Here is a 17,599-nt window from a genome sequence, read left to right on the forward strand (position 1 = left end):
GTGACCAGCTCTGAGGTCTGAGAGGAAGGGGGAGTGGGTGCTGGGGTCTGGTTGCCATGGTAATGGGTCTGTTTGGCAAATGAACGTCAGGACCCGTGTCTATGCCGAGACTGGAGCCTGGTGTCGTTCTATAATGGAAGGACAAAGGCTGATGGGGGCAGATGTCAAACAGGCCAGAGGCCCAGTGGGCTGGTGTAGGCAGCTAGCTCAGCAGAGGTATGTGAGGTGAGAGGCATGGCCTCTGCCAAGGCCTGGACTCAGGCGAGAGGGTCAGCCACGGGTCCAGGACTCAGGGTAGCCCCTTGGCACACTGGGAGGGAGTGGCCTGGCACCATTGTGACCCGTTCACTCCCAAGACCCTCAGGGACAGGCAGGCAGTCAGTGGACACTGTCGGCACGGTGGGCTGGGGGCGTAAGGGCCCCGGTGGTCCTAGGGACCCCATGGCCATGGTTGAGCGGCCGAGGCCCGAGTGGGCCTCGTATCACAACTGCAACAGCAACAGCTGCCAGGACCTGGGCAACTCTGTCCTGTTGCTGCTGGGCCTCATCATCTGCATTAACATTAGCATCAATATAGTGACCCTGGTCAGGGTGGGGCCGGATGGGAGGGAGCTGGTGGGATAGTGGGGGGCAGGCCTGCCAGCCAGGGCCTACCTGGGATCACTGTGTCTTCCCCCACTTAGCTCTGGAGCCGATTCCGTGGTGTCTTATACCAAGTGTTCCATGATACCATTTGTGAGAAAGGTAAGAGGTCTGGGGGCTGGGACATAGGAGGGGCAGAAACCAAGTGCTCTAGCCTCAGCCCTAAATTAGCCCCTTCCCTTCTTGCTCGCCCCTCTCAGACACCATAGCTGTGTTGCTGCCCTTCCTGGGCCCTGCCTCTCCATGCCTGTAGGAGCTGGCCTCCCCACTAGTCTCACCTCTCCCCCATCCACAGAAGTTCCCAAGTCATCATCACTCAGAAAGCAGACCCAGCCCCCTAAGAAGCAGAGTTCCCCTGCAGTCCATCTTCGGTGCACCATGGACCCTGTGATGATGACTGTGACCCCGCCCCCAGCTCGCCGCCATCGCCGTCGAGGCTCTCCCACACGCTGTGCTCACTGCCCAGTAGCTTGGGCTCCTGACACTGATGACGAGAAGCCTCATCAGTACCCAGCTATCTGCTCCTACCACTGGGATGTCCCTGAGGACTGGGAAGGCTTCCAACACACTCAGGGGACCTGGGTTCCCTGGTCTCAGGATGCCCCAGAGCCCCCTCCCCAGACCATCCGCTTCCAGCCTACCATAGAGGAAAGGCCCCTCAAAACAGGCATACGGTCCGAGCTGGGCCTAAGGGCCTATGTGTATCCTGTGAACCCCCAACCTCCCAGCCCTGAGGCTCCTAGCCACAAGAACGGTGGGGAGGGGGTGGTGCCAGAGGCAGAGGCGGCTCAGTACCAGCCTGTCCCAGCTCCCACCCTGGGCCCAGCAGTCATCCCTGAATTTTCCCGGCGCCGCTCCTCAGGCCGAATAGTGTATGATGCCCGGGACCTGAGACGGCGGCTTCGGGAACTGACCCGGGAGGTGGAGGCCCTGTCCCGCTGCTACCCCCTAGCCTCTGGATCCAGCACTGCCGAGGAGACAAGCAAGAATTGGGTGTACCGTTCCCTAACTGGGAGGTGACTGGAAAAAAATAAAAAGGAGAGAGGAGGTGATCTGTGGTGGTGTTGGGGTGCCAGGGCCCACACAGCACCTAGAAGCTGTGGCTGTGAAGAGAATGCTCTCCCTAGCCACAGGGCCCTGAGCCCTGAGGACCCTCATTAACCTTTTGCCCCACAGGCCTGTCCCTGTCCTCAGCCTTTCCTAGGCCCTTCTGGGTTCCAAGGCTCTTACCTGCCTCTACCTTGTTTTCAATTTTTTTTTGAGACAGGGTCTTTTCTGTTGCCCGGGCTGGAGTGCAGTAGTGCAATCACAGTTCACTCCAGTCCCAACTGTCTCCCACCTCAGCCTCCTGAGTCACTAGGACTACAGGCATGGGCCACTAGTTTGTTGTTGTTGTTGTTGTTTGTTTGGTTGGTTGGTTTTTGTGTGTGGGGGGGGTTGTTTTTGTTTTTAAGACAGAGTCCTATTCTTGTCACCCACACTGGACTGCAATGGCACAATCTTGGCTCACTGCAACCTCTGCCTCCCAGGTTCAACCAATTCTCCTGCCTTCAGCCTCCTGAGTAGCTGGGACTACAGGCGTGTGCCACCATGCCCTGCTAATTTTTGTATTTTTAGTGCAGATGGGGTTGTGCCATGTCGGCCAGGCTGGTCTTGAACTCCTGACCTCAGGTGATCCGCCCGCCTCAGCCTCCCAAAGTGCTGGGATTACAGGCGTGAGCCACCCCGCCCCAGCCCACCACTATTTTTTGTAGAGATTGGGTTTCACTACTTTGCCTAGGCTGGTCTCAAACTCCTGGGCTCAATCGATCTGCCTGCCTCAGCCTCTGAAAGTTCTGGGATTACAGGCGTGAGCCACTGTGCCCGGACTGTTTCCTCCCCCTCCCCTGAGGCAGGGTCTTGATCTGTCACTCAGGCTGGAGTGCAGTGGTGCAATCATGGCTCACTGGAGACTCAATGTCCTGAGCTCAAGCAGTCTTCCTGCCTCAGCCTCCTGAGTAGCTGGGACAACAGGCACCACCACGCCCAGTTAATACCTTGTTTTCTTTAGTGCACAGAGAAGCCCCTAAATTCTACCCCAGGTCCCCAGGCAGTCGTGCACTAGAGGAGAGATCTCCATCTCCATGGCCCTAACTCCTCAGAAGGCTGGTGCCTGCCAGAGCCCAGGGTTAGGCTGCAGCCACCGGTGAAGCCTGGTTCCCACGTAAGCCCTGGTTTATTTGGGGAGGGATGGCTGAGAGGGTGTCTAGTCCTTCACAGTTCCCCAGTCACCCTGAAGGTCCTATACCCTTAAGCAGGACTGGAGCAGAGGATGAAATATTGGGGCCCCCTTGGCTGGGCGCAGTGGCTAACGCCTGTAATCCCAGCACTTTGGGAAGCCGAGGCGGGCGGATCACGAGGTCAGGAGGTCGAGACCATCTTGGCTAACACGGTGACACCCCGTCTCTACTAAAAAATAAAAAATAAAAAAAATTAGCCGGACGTGATGGCGGGTGCCTGTAGTCCCAGCTACTTGGGAGGCTGAGGCAGGAGAATGGCGTGAACCCAGGAGGCGGAGCTTGCAGTGAGCCGAGATTGCACCACTACATTCCAGCCTGGGCAACAGAGCGAGACTCCATCTCAAAAAAAAAAAAAAAAAAAAAAAGAAGAGAAATATTGGGGCCCCCCTCAAGAGGTACCTCACTGTAACATCACAGCTCTCTGTGACCTCACTCCTTTGATTAACTCACCATGTCACCAGTGAGGAGACTAAGTTCAGAGAAGCTAAGGGTCTTGCTCATGGTTACACAGACACTGAGGATCAAGCTCATGGCCTCAGATGCTCCATCCCATTGCTGCAGAGCCAGCCTGACCCACCAGAATCTCCCACCTTCCCCAGTTCACCATGTGCACTCAGAAACTGAGAAACAGAGAAACTCAGGTCCTGCCTTTCTGCTACACAATTGGGATCATATGCACATGCACACACATACCACTTGAGAACAAGCAGCTGTGTGCGTGAGCCCAGGCTGAGGGAGCGGGACTTCACCTTCCACTCTAGGCAGATTCCTGGAATGTGAGCAGATGGACCGTTTGCAAATGGCCCTACTTCTCTCATTCAACTAACGTTACTGATCATTTTCAACGGATTCCATTCAGTGGAATCTGAATCTACTCTGCATCTACTCTGTGTTTGGAGGCTGGATGGGATATGCTCACTGGCCTTTCTTTCTGCTGAGTGGTTCACTGTGTAAACAAATGGCTTGCAGTCTCCAGGGCACCACAGACCCCAGTGATGCACCTGTTTTAAGTCAAACACTCTTTTTGGTATATTAACAATTACATGTATTTTGTGCTTTGTTAATTTCATGTGGTTTTCTTGTTGTTGTTGTTGGGTTGGTTGTTTGTTTTGAGACAGTCTCACTCTGTCACCCAGGCCGGACTTCTGTGGCGCGATCTCGGCTCACTGCAACCTCCACCTCCCAGATTCAAGCGATTCTCCTGCCTCAGCCTCCCAAGTAGCTGGGATTACAGGCGCTCACCAACATGCCCAGCTAATTTTTGTGTTTTCAGTAGAGGTTTCGCCATGTTGGCCAGGCTGGTCTCAAACTCCTGACCTCAGGTGGTCCACCTGCCTGGGATTATAGGCGTGAGCCACTGCTCCCAGCAAGTTTCCTTCCTTCCTTCCTTTCTTTCTTGTTTTTTTGGAGACAGATTCTCGATGTGTCACCCAAGCTGGAGTACAATGGCGAGAGCTCAGCTTGCTGCAACCTCCACCTCCTGGGTTCAAATGATTCTCCTGCCTCAGCCTCCCGAGTAGCTGGGACTACAGGCGCGCATCACCACACCCAGCTAATTTTTGTATTTTTAATACAGACGGGGTTTCACTACGTTGACCAGGTTGGAACTCCTGACCTCAGGTGATCCAGCCACCTCAGCCTCCCAAAGTGCTGGGATTACAGGCATGAGCCACCGCGCCCAGCTCAGGTTTTCTTCAGGTAGTAGCTTAACCGTTTTTCACCTTGGATTAAGGGTGGGTTGGTGGGAGTGCAGGTGGTTAGGTTGGAGAAACCATGGCTGGGGTTGGTTCCCAGCAGAGGCAGCCACCTCAGTGAGTCAGATGTCAGTGTGACGAAGTGGCTGGTGGGCTCAAGGACCACCAACACCTAGGGCTGGAGTCTGGCCAGGAAGAATTGGGCAGAGATGGGAGCTAGAGGACTTTTGACAGGGAAATGGGCAGAGTAGGGAGGGGCTGGTACAGCAGGGTGATGCCTGAGGGGACGCAGTGTCACCTGCCCATCTAGTCACCCTAGATGCTGGCCCCAAAGTAACCATGGGGCAAGGCACACCAACAGGCTATGTAAGTTGCCATAATGTCTCAAAAGAACAATAAAACAGGACATATCTTATGCATGCTTCAACCCTGTGACGACTGTGTCAGCCTCTAACTACCCTATCTTCAGCTCAGGAACCAGCTGTGGGGTTAAGCAAACCTCGTGGAGATAGAGGAACAGACTGAGATCTGGGATATGTGGGGACCGGTCTCCACCAAGTAGGAGCCAAGGGTGGAGATGGCGGTAGAAGGGGCCAGCAGAATGGATAAAAGCTGCCACCTCCACATTGTGACTCTCGCTAGCTCACCTCATTGTGACCTGGCTCCCTTATCAGCTTGTAGTTATCTCCGGGGATTGGCATGAGTGCAGTGTGGGTTGGGGCCGGGGGTGGGGGCAGAGGGGGGTGGCCCAGGTGGCCCTAGGACCCCCCCTCCATGGAAAACCAGCTATGGCATAACACCGTGAGATGTTGCAATCAATACCAAGAAAGCCCCCACGATGCCGAGGACATCTTACTCCTGCTGCTGGGCCTCATCGTTCTTGTCAACATTGGCATCAACGTGGCAACTATGGTCAGTGATGATTGTGGACTACCTCTGGGGGTGAACAGGGCCAAGGGTGGGAGCCAGCTGCAGCCTACATCTCCACCTGCAGGTGCGGTCTAGATTGGGGCGGGGGCAGGGGTGGTGGTGCTGGGCGCGGAGGGCCTGGCCTTCACTCTCTTCCACCCTGCCCCAGATGTGGCATGGACTCCAGAACGCCTTAGACAAGATGATTGATTGGGCTACTCAGAAAAGTAAGTGTGGCTGCTGGAGAGGTAGGGGACCCCCATCCCCACCCCTGACAATGGCCCTAGAAACCCAGGCCCCAGTGTTCCCAACCTTGAGCTCTTCTGACAATTGCCCTGACTTCATGGACTCTTGCCTTCCCCAGATGAAATTCAGGCCAGTGAAAGTCCCCCAAGTGGTCCCCCAGACAAGGCTCAGGATGTCCACATCCACTGCATCCTGGACCCTGTGCAGGTGAAGATGTCCCGACCCACGCAGTACTCCTCTTTCTCCTGCCACCATTTCTCCAACCATCACAGTAGCAGTCTTCTTCGCTGTGTTCGTCGCCACCGCCGCCACCGCCGTTGTCGCCGTCGCTGCTGCAACCACCAGCAGCGGCCGCAGAACTACAGACAAATCCCCCATAGCCGCTCAGTCTTCCGTAACCCACATCGCAGCCAAAAGATGTCACAACTACACCGAGTGCCTTTCTTTGATCAGGAGGACCTGGATTCCTACCTGGAGGAGGAGGACAACCTGCCCTTCCCGTATCCCAAGTACCCACGTCGCGGCTGGGGTGGGTTTTATCAGAGAGCGGGCCTGCCCTCCAATGTGGGGCTGTGGGGCCACCAGGGTGGTATCCTGGCCAGTCTGCCACCACCCTCTCTCTACCTGTCACCTGAGCTGCGCTGCATGCCCAAGCGTGTAGAGGCCAAGTCCGAGCTGAGGCTGCAGTCCTGTGGGCGCCACGGTTCCCAGTCCCGACTGTGGGGCAATGTGGAGGCTGAGCAGTGGGCCTCGTCTCCACCACCTCCCCACCGGCTGCCCCCTAACCCCTCTTGGGTCCCCGTGGGGCACAGCCCTTACCCCTCAGTGGGCTGGATGCTGTATGACTCCTGGGATCAGCGGCGTCGTGGCATGGAGGGCTTTGAGCGCCCCCCTGCCTTGGTGTCCCGGAACGCCCGGCCTGAGGTCCAGGGCTGCCGGGAGCACCACTCCCTACAGTCCCACCGGCAGAGCCTGCTTGGTCACGCCTATGGCCAGTCCCACCGCAGTCCCCACCCATCCACGGAACCCTTGGGCTACAGCTCCCGGGACCCCCATGAGGTGCGGCGTCGGGCAGCTGACTGGGCTGAGGCTCTGCCCGCCTGGCGTCCTCTGACTACCTCTGCCTCCCTCACGGTGTTGGACGAGGCCTCCCACCAACGGACCCCAGCTCCAAGCTCAGTGCTGGTCCCCCATTCCTCCCAGCCCTGGCCCAAAGTCCAGGCTGCGGATCCCGCCCCTCCCCCGACCATGTTCGTCCCACTCAGCCGGAATCCAGGGGGCAATGCCAACTACCAGGTGTATGACAGCCTGGAGCTGAAGCGGCAGGTGCAGAAGAGCAGAGCCAGGTCCAGCTCACTGCCACCGGCTTCCACCTCCACCTTGAGGCCCTCTCTGCACAGGAGCCAGACCGAGAAACTCAACTGACCAGCAGGCGGATGTGGGGTGTGGGGCAGGGCATGGAGGGAGAGGAATAAAGAGAAACAGAGTCCAGGAAACACTGTGGTGGTCTGTAGCGTGGGAGTGCCACTCCTTCGGCCAGCCTGGGTCCCTGCCCTTGGCTTCCTGAAATGAGAAACCAGTGTCCCCTTCTTGGTGTGAGGCACCCCTTGGCTTAGTGGCCACGCGGCTGCCAGCAGGCCCTCCTGGTCTGCACCATGCCCTACGTAGCTCTTGCACTGGCTGACGACAACCACCCGGGCTCTTTATTCTCCCTGTTTCCAGCAAGGATCAGGTCTGGATTCTGAACTCAGTGTCTTGAGTGGAGCTCTTTGGGATTTACTTAGCACATGGTACAGGACCAAGCCAAGGCTCTGGATTCCAGCCATGCCTTCCCCAGGGCTCTGAGGCGGAGGTCTTCCCAGTCTCTGGTGTGGTCAAGAGGTAAAGGGTTCAGGATTCTGAAATGAAACTGCAGGAGTGGCCGAGTGCGGTGGCTCACACCTGTACAGCGCTTTAGGAGGCCGGATCACTTGAGGCCAGGAGTTCGGGACCAGCCTGGCCAACATGATGAAACCCCGTCTTGGTCGGGCGCGGTGGCTCACGCCTGTAATCCCAGCACTTTGGGAGGCTGAGGTGGGCAGATTATGAGGTCAGGAGATTGAGACCATCCTGACTAACACGGTGAAACCCCGTCTCTACTAAAGAAATACAAAAAATTAGCTGAGTGTGGTGGCGGGCACCTGTAGTCCCAGCTACTCGGGAGGCTGAGGCAGGAGAATCACTTGAACCCGGGAGGCAGAGGTTGCAGTGAGCTGAGATCACACCACTGCACTCCAACCTGGGCGACAGAGTGAGACTGCATCTCAAAAAAAAAAAACAACAAAAAGAAACCCCGTCTCTACGAAAAATACAAAAATTAGCCAGGTGTCGTGCATGCCTGTAGTCCCAGCTACAACTATTTGGGAGGCTGAGGCAGAGAATCGCTTGAACCTGGGAAGCGGAGGTTGCAGTGAGCCGAAATCACACCACTGCACTCCAGCCTGGATGACAGAGCAAGAATCCATCTCAAAAAAAAAAAAAAGGAAGGAAGAAAGAAAGAAACTGCAGGAGTGATGGAATGAGAGTGAGTGAGTCACCCAGCAGTAGAGAACGATGGAGAAACAGGAGAGGGTCACTGGCTTCCAGACCCTGTTTGCCTGTCCATACCTGGTTACTCAAACCTGGTTACCAGAGAGTTCCACCCTGGGCCCTCCTCTTCCTCGACGTTCCTCATTGTGACCCTGACCACCTGCCTCATTATGACTCAGTCCACCCCCTCCCCAACAACAGGAGTCTTGCTCCTAGTGACTGTGTGAGGGCCGGGGGCCCAGGCAGTCCTGGGACCCCAGGCCATGGGTGAGCGAGCCTATCATGGGGCCCAGGTGTGCTCTGGCACCAACCCCAGGAAGTGCCAGGACTTAGGAGACTCGATTCTTCTTCTTCTGGGCAGCTTCATCTTGCTCAACGTGTGGATCAATGTGGTGACTCTGGTCAGGGCAGGATCTGGGTAGCAGGGTTGGGGGAGCCCTGGGGTCTTGAAGGGGCTGAGGTGGGAGGGCTGTTGGGGTGTGGTCAGATAAGAGTTGGACTTAGGGGCTCACCCTGCTTCCGGACTCACCCGCCCTCCCACTCCCTTCAGCTCTGGAAGCATCTGAAGAGCTCCTTGCGGATTCTTTTCCGTCATTTTTTCCCCAAAGGTGAGTGGGCCCCTGTATGGGCTTCCAGGGATATGGGCCTGTCCCCTTTCTCCTATCCCTGGCCCAGTTCTTAGTCCCTAGGGAACCCGGGCATTGTCCCCATCCTACCTCTCCCTGCAGACAAGCAGCCCAGTGGCAGCCATCCCATAAGTATTTGCTCCTCCGTGGATCCCAAGAACCTGTGCTCAAAAGTCTCTTCCCGCGTCCATCCTCGCCCAGGCTTCCTGCTCAGGCGCGTTAACCACCTTGACTCCTGGATACCAGACACGAATGATGAGAAGGTTTCTGCGTGCTGCTGCATGCCCCCTAAATGTGGACATGCCGGCGTTCCCAGGGAGTCTGCATGGGGACTGTACAAGGCGGGGATGATGGGCGGGGGAGAAGCCCCTCAGGTCGCAGCCTCAAAGGCTCAAGCCTCCTTGCTCTCCAGGCCAGAGACATCTTCCCAGTTCCCAAAGATGAGCAAGTTGGACACGGGTCCATGCCACCTGCCCCAAGAGAGCAAGACTAAGACCCCAGACTGTGCCCCAGCCGAGGCCCCAGCTCAGGCCCAGGTCCACTCCCCAACCCACACTCCTGTGTGCACCCCAACCCACCCCTGGACCCGCTCCACGGACCACACCGCTGTGCACACCCCTGCCCACTCCTGGACCCACTCCAAAGCCCGCACCCCCGAGGGCACCCACTCCCAGGCCCAGGACACCTCAGCCCAGGCCCAAGCCCACACCTCGGCCCCTACCCCAGCTCAGACGCCAGCCCACATCCAAGCTCACACCCCAGCCCCTACACCGGCCCAGGCCTCAGCTCACACTAAAGCCCATACGTCAGCCCAGGCCCAAACCCACTCTCCGCCCCACACCCCTGAGCATACTCACTCCCAGGCCCACAGCCCTGAACACACCTCAGCCCATGCCCCAGCCCACTCCCCAGCCCAGGCTCCTATGCCTGTCCCAGCCCACCCCCAGGCCCATGCCCCTGAGTACACCTCAGCCCATGCCCCGGCGTATATCCCAGACCACTCTCATCTAGTCCGCAGCTCCGTTCCTGTCCCAACCTCTTCCCCAGCTCCTCCCGGAACTCTTGCCCCAGCCACTACTCCTGTCCTAGCTCCAACACCAGCCCCTGTCCCAACCTCTGCCCCAGCTCCTCCCGGAACTCTTGCCCCAGCCACTACTCCTGTCCTAGCTCCAACACCAGCCCCTGTCCCAACCTCTGCCCCAGCTCCTCCCGGAACTCTTGCCCCAGCCACTACTCCTGTCCTAGCTCCAACACCAGCCCCTGTCCCAGCCTCTGCCCCCACCCCTGCTCCAGCACTGGTCATGGCCCTGACTACCACTCCTGTCCCTGATCCTGTCCCTGCCACCACCCCTGCCCCTATCATAACTCCTATACCCTCTACCCCACCTGCCTTCAGCCATGACCTCTCCACTGGCCATGTGGTCTATGATGCCCGCAGGGCAAAGCAGAATTTCTTCCATATGTCCAGCCCCCAGAACCCTGAGTATTCAAGAAAAGACTTGGCTACCCTCTTCAGGCCCCAAGAGGATCAGGACCTGGTGAGTTCTGGCATATCTGAGCAAACAAAGCAATGCAGTGGGGATAGTGCCAAGCTTCCTGCAGGATCCATACTGGGCTACCTGGAGTTGAGGAATATGGAACGGAAGAACTCAGATGATGCCAAAGATAAGTTCCCCCAGACCAAGACTTCCCCTTACTGCAGCTTCCATCCTTGCAGTTCTGAGAAGAACACAGACTCCCAGGCTCCATTCTACCCCAAATTCCTTGCCTACTCCCGGGATACTGCATGTGCCAAGACTTGCTTTCATTCTGCAACCACTGCCCAGAGCTCAGTGTGCACCCTTCCTCCACCGTTCACTCTTTCCCTGCCTCTCGTTCCTCCCAGATCCTTTGTCCCTCCTCAACCCACCAACCGTCAGAGGCCTTCCACCTTAATACAAACCCCTACTGTTCTTCCAAACTCCAAGTCTCCTCAGTCCATCCTCACTTCCCAATTCCCCATCCCTTCCCTGTTCGCCACCATTTCCCAACCCCTGATCCAACCCCAATGCCCTGAATGTCATGAGAGTCTAGGCCTTACCCAAGATTCTGGCCTTCAAAGGACCCCAGGCCCTTCAAAAGACTCCAGAGTTCCCAGGAATCTGGACCTTGCCCAAAACCCAGACCTCTACAAGAACCCAGGCCTTACCCAAGATCCAGGCCTCCACGAGAACCCAGGTCTTGCTCCAAATCAAGGCCTACATGAATTCCCAGGCCTTCCCCAAGATTCTTATCTCTGCCAGAATCCAAGCCCTTCTCAAGACTTTGGTCTTCACAAGAATTCAGGCATTACTCAAGATTCCCACCCCCAAAAGAACACAGGTCTGACTCAAGAAGCTGGTATCCTTAGGAGCCCATGTCTCACCCAACCCCCTGGCCTCCACAAGAAAACACCATTTACGCAAACTTCTGATCTTCAGAGGAGCTCAGGCTTTACACAAGACTCTGGAATCTATAGGAATCTTGAACCAAACCAAGAGACTGTGATCTACAAAAATCAAGATCTCTCCCAAGCAACTGACCACCAAAAGAACCTAGGCTCTTCTAAAGATTCTGGAGGTCACAAGAATACAGGCAATGTCCAAGATCCAGGAGTTTGTAGTACCGCAGGCCTTACTGAAGATTCTGGATCACAGAAGGGTCCGTATGTTCCCCAAGACTCTGAAGTCAATAAGAGCTCAGGAGTTATCCAGGAATCTTGTCTCCACAAGAGCCCAGGCCTTGTCCAAACCTCTGGCCTCCCAAAGTGCTCAGGCCTTACCCAAAACTCAGGAGACTACAAGAATCCAGGACTTATCCAAGATTGTGGTGGCCACAAAGTTAAAGGCCTTACTCAAGATTCCAACCTCCCAAGCCTTACCCAAGCCACTAAAGTTGAAAGAAGATTTAGCCTTCCCCAAGATGTTGGAGTTTACAGGAGCTCAGAACATAGCCAAGACTCTAATCTCCACAAGTGCCCAGGAATTAATCAAGATCCTGGCCCCCATAAAGACCCAGCCCTTGTCCAAGACTCTGGCCTCCCCAAGATTTCAGGCCTTACCCAGGAATCTGGCCCCTACAAGAACTCATGCCTCATCCCAGATCCCAGCCTCTACAAGAACCCAAGCCCTGCCCTAGGTTCTGATTTTGTCCAGCTTCTGTCCCTACTTCAGACCCCAAAGTCCACACTGTCCCTGATGAAGTCATCTGTGCCTGAGAAGGCTGCTCAGAAGGAGGACGCACAGCGGCACGTCCTCTGGGCTCGTGTCCAACTCAATCAGAACTCCTGCCCTTCCAAGGCCCAAGTGTTCTCCAATGACCTGCAGACCTTCTCAGAGGTACCTGTATTAATTGAGCTGCAGTCATCCTCCTGGCGGGCAGGCAGCCAGCACGGGGCGTACCGCCCTGTGGATACAGTTCCTTCAGGCTACCAGAACTATCGTCAGATGTCTATGCCTACCCATATCAACTGGAAGTCCCACTGCCCTGGACCAGGCACCCGGGCAGGGCATGTGGTTTTTGATGCCCGTCAGAGATGGTTGGCAGTGGGCAAGGACAAGTGTGAAGCTCTGTCTCCTAGGCGCCTTCGTCAAGAGGCACCCAGCAACTCGGGGAAACCATCAAGGAGTGGGGATATCAGAATGTGATGAGAACCTTGGACAAAGAGGGGACAAAAGCGCATCAGGAATAAAGAGGCGAGAGAAATGTTCTGTGTTTGTTTGAGGACATCCACCCCAGCCCATCCCCGATGCTGGCCACCCACAAAGCCGCTGAGGACAGGTCCCTGTTTCTCCTCCATAGCTGCATAGCTAAGCCCATTATCCTCAAGGCCCTAGAGCTCCTCTGTCCCATACACTAGCCATTAGCCAAATGTGGCTATTAAAATGTATATTAGGCCTGGTGCAGTGGCTCACACCTGTAATCCCAGCACTTTGGGAGGCCGAGGTGGGCGGATCACCTGAGGTCAGGAGTTCGAGACCAGCCTGGCCAACATGGTGAAACCCCGTCTCTATTAAAAATACAAAAATTAGCCGGGCATGGTGGTGCACGCATGTAATCCCAGCTATTCGGGAGGCTGAGGCAGGGAGAATCACTTGAACCTGGGAGGCGGAAGTTGTGGTGAGCCGAGATCGCACCATTGCACTCCAGCCTCGGTGACACAGCAAGACTCTGTCTCAAAAAAAAAAAAAAAAAAAAGTAGATGTTACTGCGGAACAGATTTTTAAATTTTGTTTAATTTTAATTTACATTTTCTTTTTTCCTTTTTCTTTTTTTCTTTTTTTTGAGACAGAGTCTCGCTCTGTCACCCAGGCTGGAGTGCAATGGCGCAATCTCGGCTCACTGCAACCTCTGCCTCCCAGGTTCAAGCAAGCGATTCTCCTGCCTCAGCCTCCTGAGTAGCTGGGATTACATGCGTGCACCACCACGCCCAGCTAATTTTTGTATTTTTAGTAGAGATGGGGTTTCACCATGTTGGCCAGGCTAGTCTCGAACTCCTGACCTCAAGTGATCCACCCGCCTCGGCCTCCCAAAGTGTTGGGATTACAGGCGTGAGCCAGGGCGCCTGGCCACATTATCTACATTTCAAGTGCTCAACAGCCACAGGTGGCTGCTGGTGGCTACTGTATCAGACAGGACCAACTCAGGACATTGCTATCGTCACAGAAAATTATATTGGAGAGCCATGCTTTAGAGTTTAGAGGAACTATTCCTTGTCACCCATTCTTAACATCTTCAAAGCTTCCACAGAGTCCAGAGAACTTAGTTCTTTTTAGAGTGCCTCGGAAGCCACCCTCTGGGAAGGAGGTGAGATGCAGGGATGTCTGATGCCTGGTTACTCCAGATTGTGAGAAACAGCCCAGTCTCCAGTTCTCCTGATCTGGCCTCTTGGGTCACAGCCAGATGTGTGTGTACGGGAACCTACTTGCGCAGTTCTGGGCTGCTTTGGTGCTCTCGCTTCTCCCAGGGACCCCAGCTCTGGTTGCTGAAGGAGAAAACTCTCTGTCAGTGACGAGGAACCCCTGAGTCCTGGGCTTGCCAAATTGATCTCTACAGTTGGGGAGTCTCTTCTTTTACAGGCCTCTAATTTTCCTAGATGTCCTCCTTAATTATCTTATCCATGGACTTAGGCCTATCCCGTCCTGGAGACAGACCAAGGGCAGAAGGAATGTAAGAAGTCGTGGCCCAGGCCGGGTGCAGTGGCGCGTGCCTATAATCCCAACACTTTGGGAGGCCGAGGTGGGAGGATCACCTGAGGTCAGGAGTTCAAGACCAGCCTGGCCAACATGGTGAAACCCTGTCTCTACTAAAAATACAAAAAATTAGCCGGGTATGGTGGCAGGCGCCGTAATCCCAGCTTCTCGGGAGGCTGAGGCAGGAGAATTGCTTGAACCCGGGAGGTGGAGGTTGCAGTGAGCGGAGATTGCGCCACAGCACTCCAGTCTGGGCAACAGTGCGAGACTCAGTCTCAAAAACAAAACAAAACAAAACAAAAATTTGAGATCCCAAAGTGTTTTCCCTGCCACGACTCAGGTAGCAGTGAGCTGAGGTGGGCATCACTAACATGTATGTCTCTCCTATGAGTCAAACGTCCATTTCTGGGCCACCATCTGTGTGCTCCTGCCTAACACTACCACTTTTGGGATTCCAAGATGCACCCCCCCCCCACCCAGGCAGGGGTCCCTATCTCTCCCCAGGCCCTAGGGTGGAGTTTCGCTCTTATCACCCAGGCTGGAGTGCAATGGCACAATCTCAGCTCACTGCACCCTTTCCCTCCTAGGTTCAAGTGATTCTCCTGCCTCAGCCTCCTAAGTAGCTGGGATTACAGGCGTCTGCCACCACGCCCGGCTAATTTTTGTATTTTTAGTAGAGACAGGGTTTCGCAATGTTGGCCAGGCTGGCCTTGAACTCCTGACCTCAGGTGATTCACCCGCCTCAGTCTCCCAAAGTGCTGGGGTTACAGGCGGGAGCCACCGCGCCCGGCCCATCCCTCATTATTTTTTGCGACTCAGAGCCATCCTATTACCCCTCTCAAACCCCAAGGAATGTTTGAGTGGGGTTGATATGGGTGTGAAAAGACACAGAATAATCTGTCTCCAGAGGAACTACAACTTCCATCAGGCACTACTTCAGCGGAACAGGAAAGGATGTGGGGGCGTGGCTACTACGCCCTAGTAGAGCGGGAAACTACAACTCCCAGGATAACGCGGGATTTCAGCAGGGCCAAAGGAGTGATTGAGCTCTGACTGGCGACCCGACCCGGCAGAAACCACCTCGACAGCCTCCAGAAAGGGGCGTGGCCGAAAATGTAGGGGCGTGGCCACGTGGGCATCAGGAAGAAGTAACCTGTTGAATCTATTTCTGCTCCCCACCCTTACTGCTTCCCATAAGGGGGAAGCCGCAGACTAATAAGCCTCTTCCAAAAAAGAGGTAAAGGGAGGTAGACAAGGGGCGGTGGCGGAGGCTGGCTACTGCATTCCGTAGGAGGAGCCAACAGTTACTTTTTACCTGCTGAGTCCGGTGAACCAGTTCATGGGGGCGGGGACCTGCATATGAGAAAAGGGCCAGGATAGAAGAGGTATTTATTTGTTCATTTTGAGGACTAAATTTAGAACCCATCATCTACAGACCCATTTGTAGGTTGTCTGGGGCACTCGCTCGGCCTCAGGAAGAGGCAAGAACGGGGACGACTTTGTGGCAGCAAAGCCACCTCCCTTCCGTGTTTTCCGTAGCCCAAAGCGATAGAACCGCATGGCTTCCGCAGTCTGGGGGAGTGCCCCCTGGTGGGGCCCGCCGCCCCCGGCCCCAGCTCGGCCGCTCACGGACATCGACTTCTGCTCCGGGGCGCAGCTGCAGGAATTGACCCAGCTGATCCAGGAGCTGGGTGTGCAGGAGAGCTGGAGTGACGGGCCCAAGCCGGGAGCCGATCTCCTCCGGGCCAAGGACTTTGTCTTCTCTTTGCTTGGTAAGTAACCCTACTTGCCTTTGGGAACTCACAGCTCTCAGCCTCACCACGCCCCCGCCCCCGCCCCGGCTTTGGGCGACGCCCTCACGATCCGTTCCCTTTTTTTAGGTCTAGTTCACCGCCGGGACCCTCGCTTTCCTCCCCAGGCAGAGCTCTTGCTGCTTCGTGGTGGGATTCGCGAGGGCTCCCTGGATCTGGGGCATGCACCCCTGGGTCCCTACGCCCGGGGACCTCACTACGATGCCGGCTTCACACTCCTAGTGCCCATGTTTTCACTGGACGGCACTGAACTGCAACTGGACCTGGAATCCTGTTACGCACAGGTCTGCCTCCCAGAGATGGTGTGCGGAACCCCCATCCGCGAGATGTGGCAGGATTGCTTAGGACCCCCAGTCCCAGCAGCACGTGATTCGATCCACCGAACGGAGAGCGAAGAAAGTTCCAAGGACTGGCAAAGCTCTGTAGACCAGCCGCACAGCTACGTCACTGAGCACGAGGCGCCGGTGTCTTTGGAAAAATCACCTAGTGACGTTTCAGCGTCCGAGTCGCCTCAGCATGACGTCGTCGACCTTGGCTCTAGCGCACCTTTGAAAACAATGAGTAGTGACGTCACCAAGGCAGCCGTCGAAAGCCCAGTCCCAAAGCCGTCGGAGGCTCGGGAAGCGTGGCCCACATTATGTTCCGCCCAGGTGGCTGCCTGGTTCTTTGCTACGCTGGCGGCGGTCGCCGAGTCTCTGATCCCTGTCCCGGGTGCTCCGCGTCTGGTGCACGCAGCTCGCCACGCGGGTTTCACCACCGTCCTCCTGGCTACCCCTGAGCCCCCTCGCCGCCTCCTGCTCTTCGACTTGATCCCAGTGGTGTCCGTGGCGGGCTGGCCCGAGGGGGCTCGGAGCCACTCGTGGGCCGGTCCGCTGGCCTCTGAGTCGGCTTCCTTCTACCTGGTGCCCGGTGGCGGCACCGAGCGGCCGTGCGCCTCCGCCTGGCAGCTCTGTTTTGCCCGCCAGGAGCTGGCGCTCAAAGCGCGCATACCAGCGCCGCTGCTGCAGGCGCACGCGGCGGCCCAGGCGCTACTGCGCCCGCTGGTGGCCGGGACCCGGGCGGCGGCGCCCTACCTCCTGCGGACGCTGCTGTACTGGGCGTGCGAGCGGCTGCCTGCGCTCTACCTGGCGCGGCCAGAAAATGCGGGCGCCTGCTGCCTCGGGCTGCTAGACGAGCTGGGCCGAGTGCTCGAGGCCGGGACGTTGCCTCACTATTTTCTGAACGGCCGACAGCTCCGTACGGGGGACGACTCCGCTGCGCTGCTCGGAGAATTGGCCCGGCTCCGCGGGGACCCAGCCCGGGCCCTCCGTGCCGCGGTGGAGGAGGCCAAAGTGGCCCGCAAGGGGGGCGGTTTGGCGGGCGTGGGGGGCGGGGCCCATTAAAGACGCTGTTCCTACCAGTGGAAAGTGCCTCTGTGGGCGAGCGGGACGTGGGGGGCCCTGCTCGCCCCTCGCCAGGGGGACTGACTGTGTGCCCTGGGCCTGAAGCCCCCCTTCTGGAAGGCCTCCCTGTTGGTTCCTCCTCTACGCCCACCCGCCTGCCCCCGCACAAGTTGCCCCATTCCAGCCTCGCTATTCTCCACATCTGTGGCCAGCACTCCGCCCAGGGGCAGCT

The 17,599-nt window shown here is 56.7% G+C and overlaps 4 protein-coding genes across 16 annotated transcripts; all 4 read left to right on the forward strand.

Moving 5' to 3' along the window:
* Window positions 1-346: 346 nt before the first annotated feature.
* On the forward strand, window positions 347-1,694 carry SPEM1 (spermatid maturation 1). Its single transcript, XM_003315352.5, has 3 exons — window positions 347-585; window positions 684-744; window positions 938-1,694. The coding sequence occupies exons 1-3, from the start codon at window positions 442-444 to the stop codon at window positions 1,660-1,662; spliced, it is 930 nt and encodes a 309-aa protein (XP_003315400.2). The 5' UTR covers window positions 347-441; the 3' UTR covers window positions 1,663-1,694.
* SPEM2 (SPEM family member 2) lies at window positions 686-7,266 on the forward strand. Of its 4 annotated transcripts, XM_063797990.1 has the most exons (5): window positions 686-744; window positions 4,498-4,619; window positions 5,085-5,527; window positions 5,694-5,751; window positions 5,889-7,266. In XM_063797990.1, exons 3-5 carry the CDS (start codon window positions 5,390-5,392, stop codon window positions 7,193-7,195), a joined length of 1,503 nt encoding a protein of 500 aa, XP_063654060.1. In that variant the 5' UTR covers window positions 686-744; window positions 4,498-4,619; window positions 5,085-5,389; the 3' UTR covers window positions 7,196-7,266. The 4 variants fall into 4 exon arrangements, with proteins under 4 accessions (XP_063654060.1, XP_063654059.1, XP_016786941.1 ...); XM_063797989.1 differs by having other exon boundaries at window positions 4,498-5,527; XM_016931452.4 differs by lacking the exon at window positions 686-744 and adding an exon at window positions 2,391-2,845 and having other exon boundaries at window positions 4,498-5,527.
* Window positions 7,267-8,316: 1,050 nt separating this feature from the next.
* Window positions 8,317-12,687, forward strand: SPEM3 (SPEM family member 3). 10 transcript variants are annotated; one of them, XM_063798145.1, is made up of 4 exons: window positions 8,317-8,739; window positions 8,889-8,946; window positions 9,166-9,227; window positions 10,433-12,687. In XM_063798145.1, the coding sequence occupies exons 1-4, from the start codon at window positions 8,602-8,604 to the stop codon at window positions 10,445-10,447; spliced, it is 273 nt and encodes a 90-aa protein (XP_063654215.1). In that variant the 5' UTR covers window positions 8,317-8,601; the 3' UTR covers window positions 10,448-12,687. The 10 variants fall into 10 exon arrangements, with proteins under 10 accessions (XP_063654215.1, XP_063654214.1, XP_054526801.1 ...); XM_063798144.1 differs by having other exon boundaries at window positions 8,318-8,739; window positions 10,481-12,687; XM_054670826.2 differs by having other exon boundaries at window positions 8,325-8,739; window positions 9,166-9,500.
* A 2,604-nt stretch (window positions 12,688-15,291) lies between these two features.
* On the forward strand, window positions 15,292-17,384 carry TMEM102 (transmembrane protein 102). The gene is made up of 3 exons (XM_063798272.1): window positions 15,292-15,559; window positions 15,714-15,946; window positions 16,055-17,384. The coding sequence occupies exons 2-3, from the start codon at window positions 15,733-15,735 to the stop codon at window positions 17,365-17,367; spliced, it is 1,527 nt and encodes a 508-aa protein (XP_063654342.1). The 5' UTR covers window positions 15,292-15,559; window positions 15,714-15,732; the 3' UTR covers window positions 17,368-17,384.
* Window positions 17,385-17,599: the final 215 nt, after the last annotated feature.

The sequence above is a fragment of the Pan troglodytes genome, chromosome 19, assembly GCF_028858775.2.
Source record: "Pan troglodytes isolate AG18354 chromosome 19, NHGRI_mPanTro3-v2.0_pri, whole genome shotgun sequence".
Lineage (NCBI taxonomy): Eukaryota > Metazoa > Chordata > Mammalia > Primates > Hominidae > Pan > Pan troglodytes.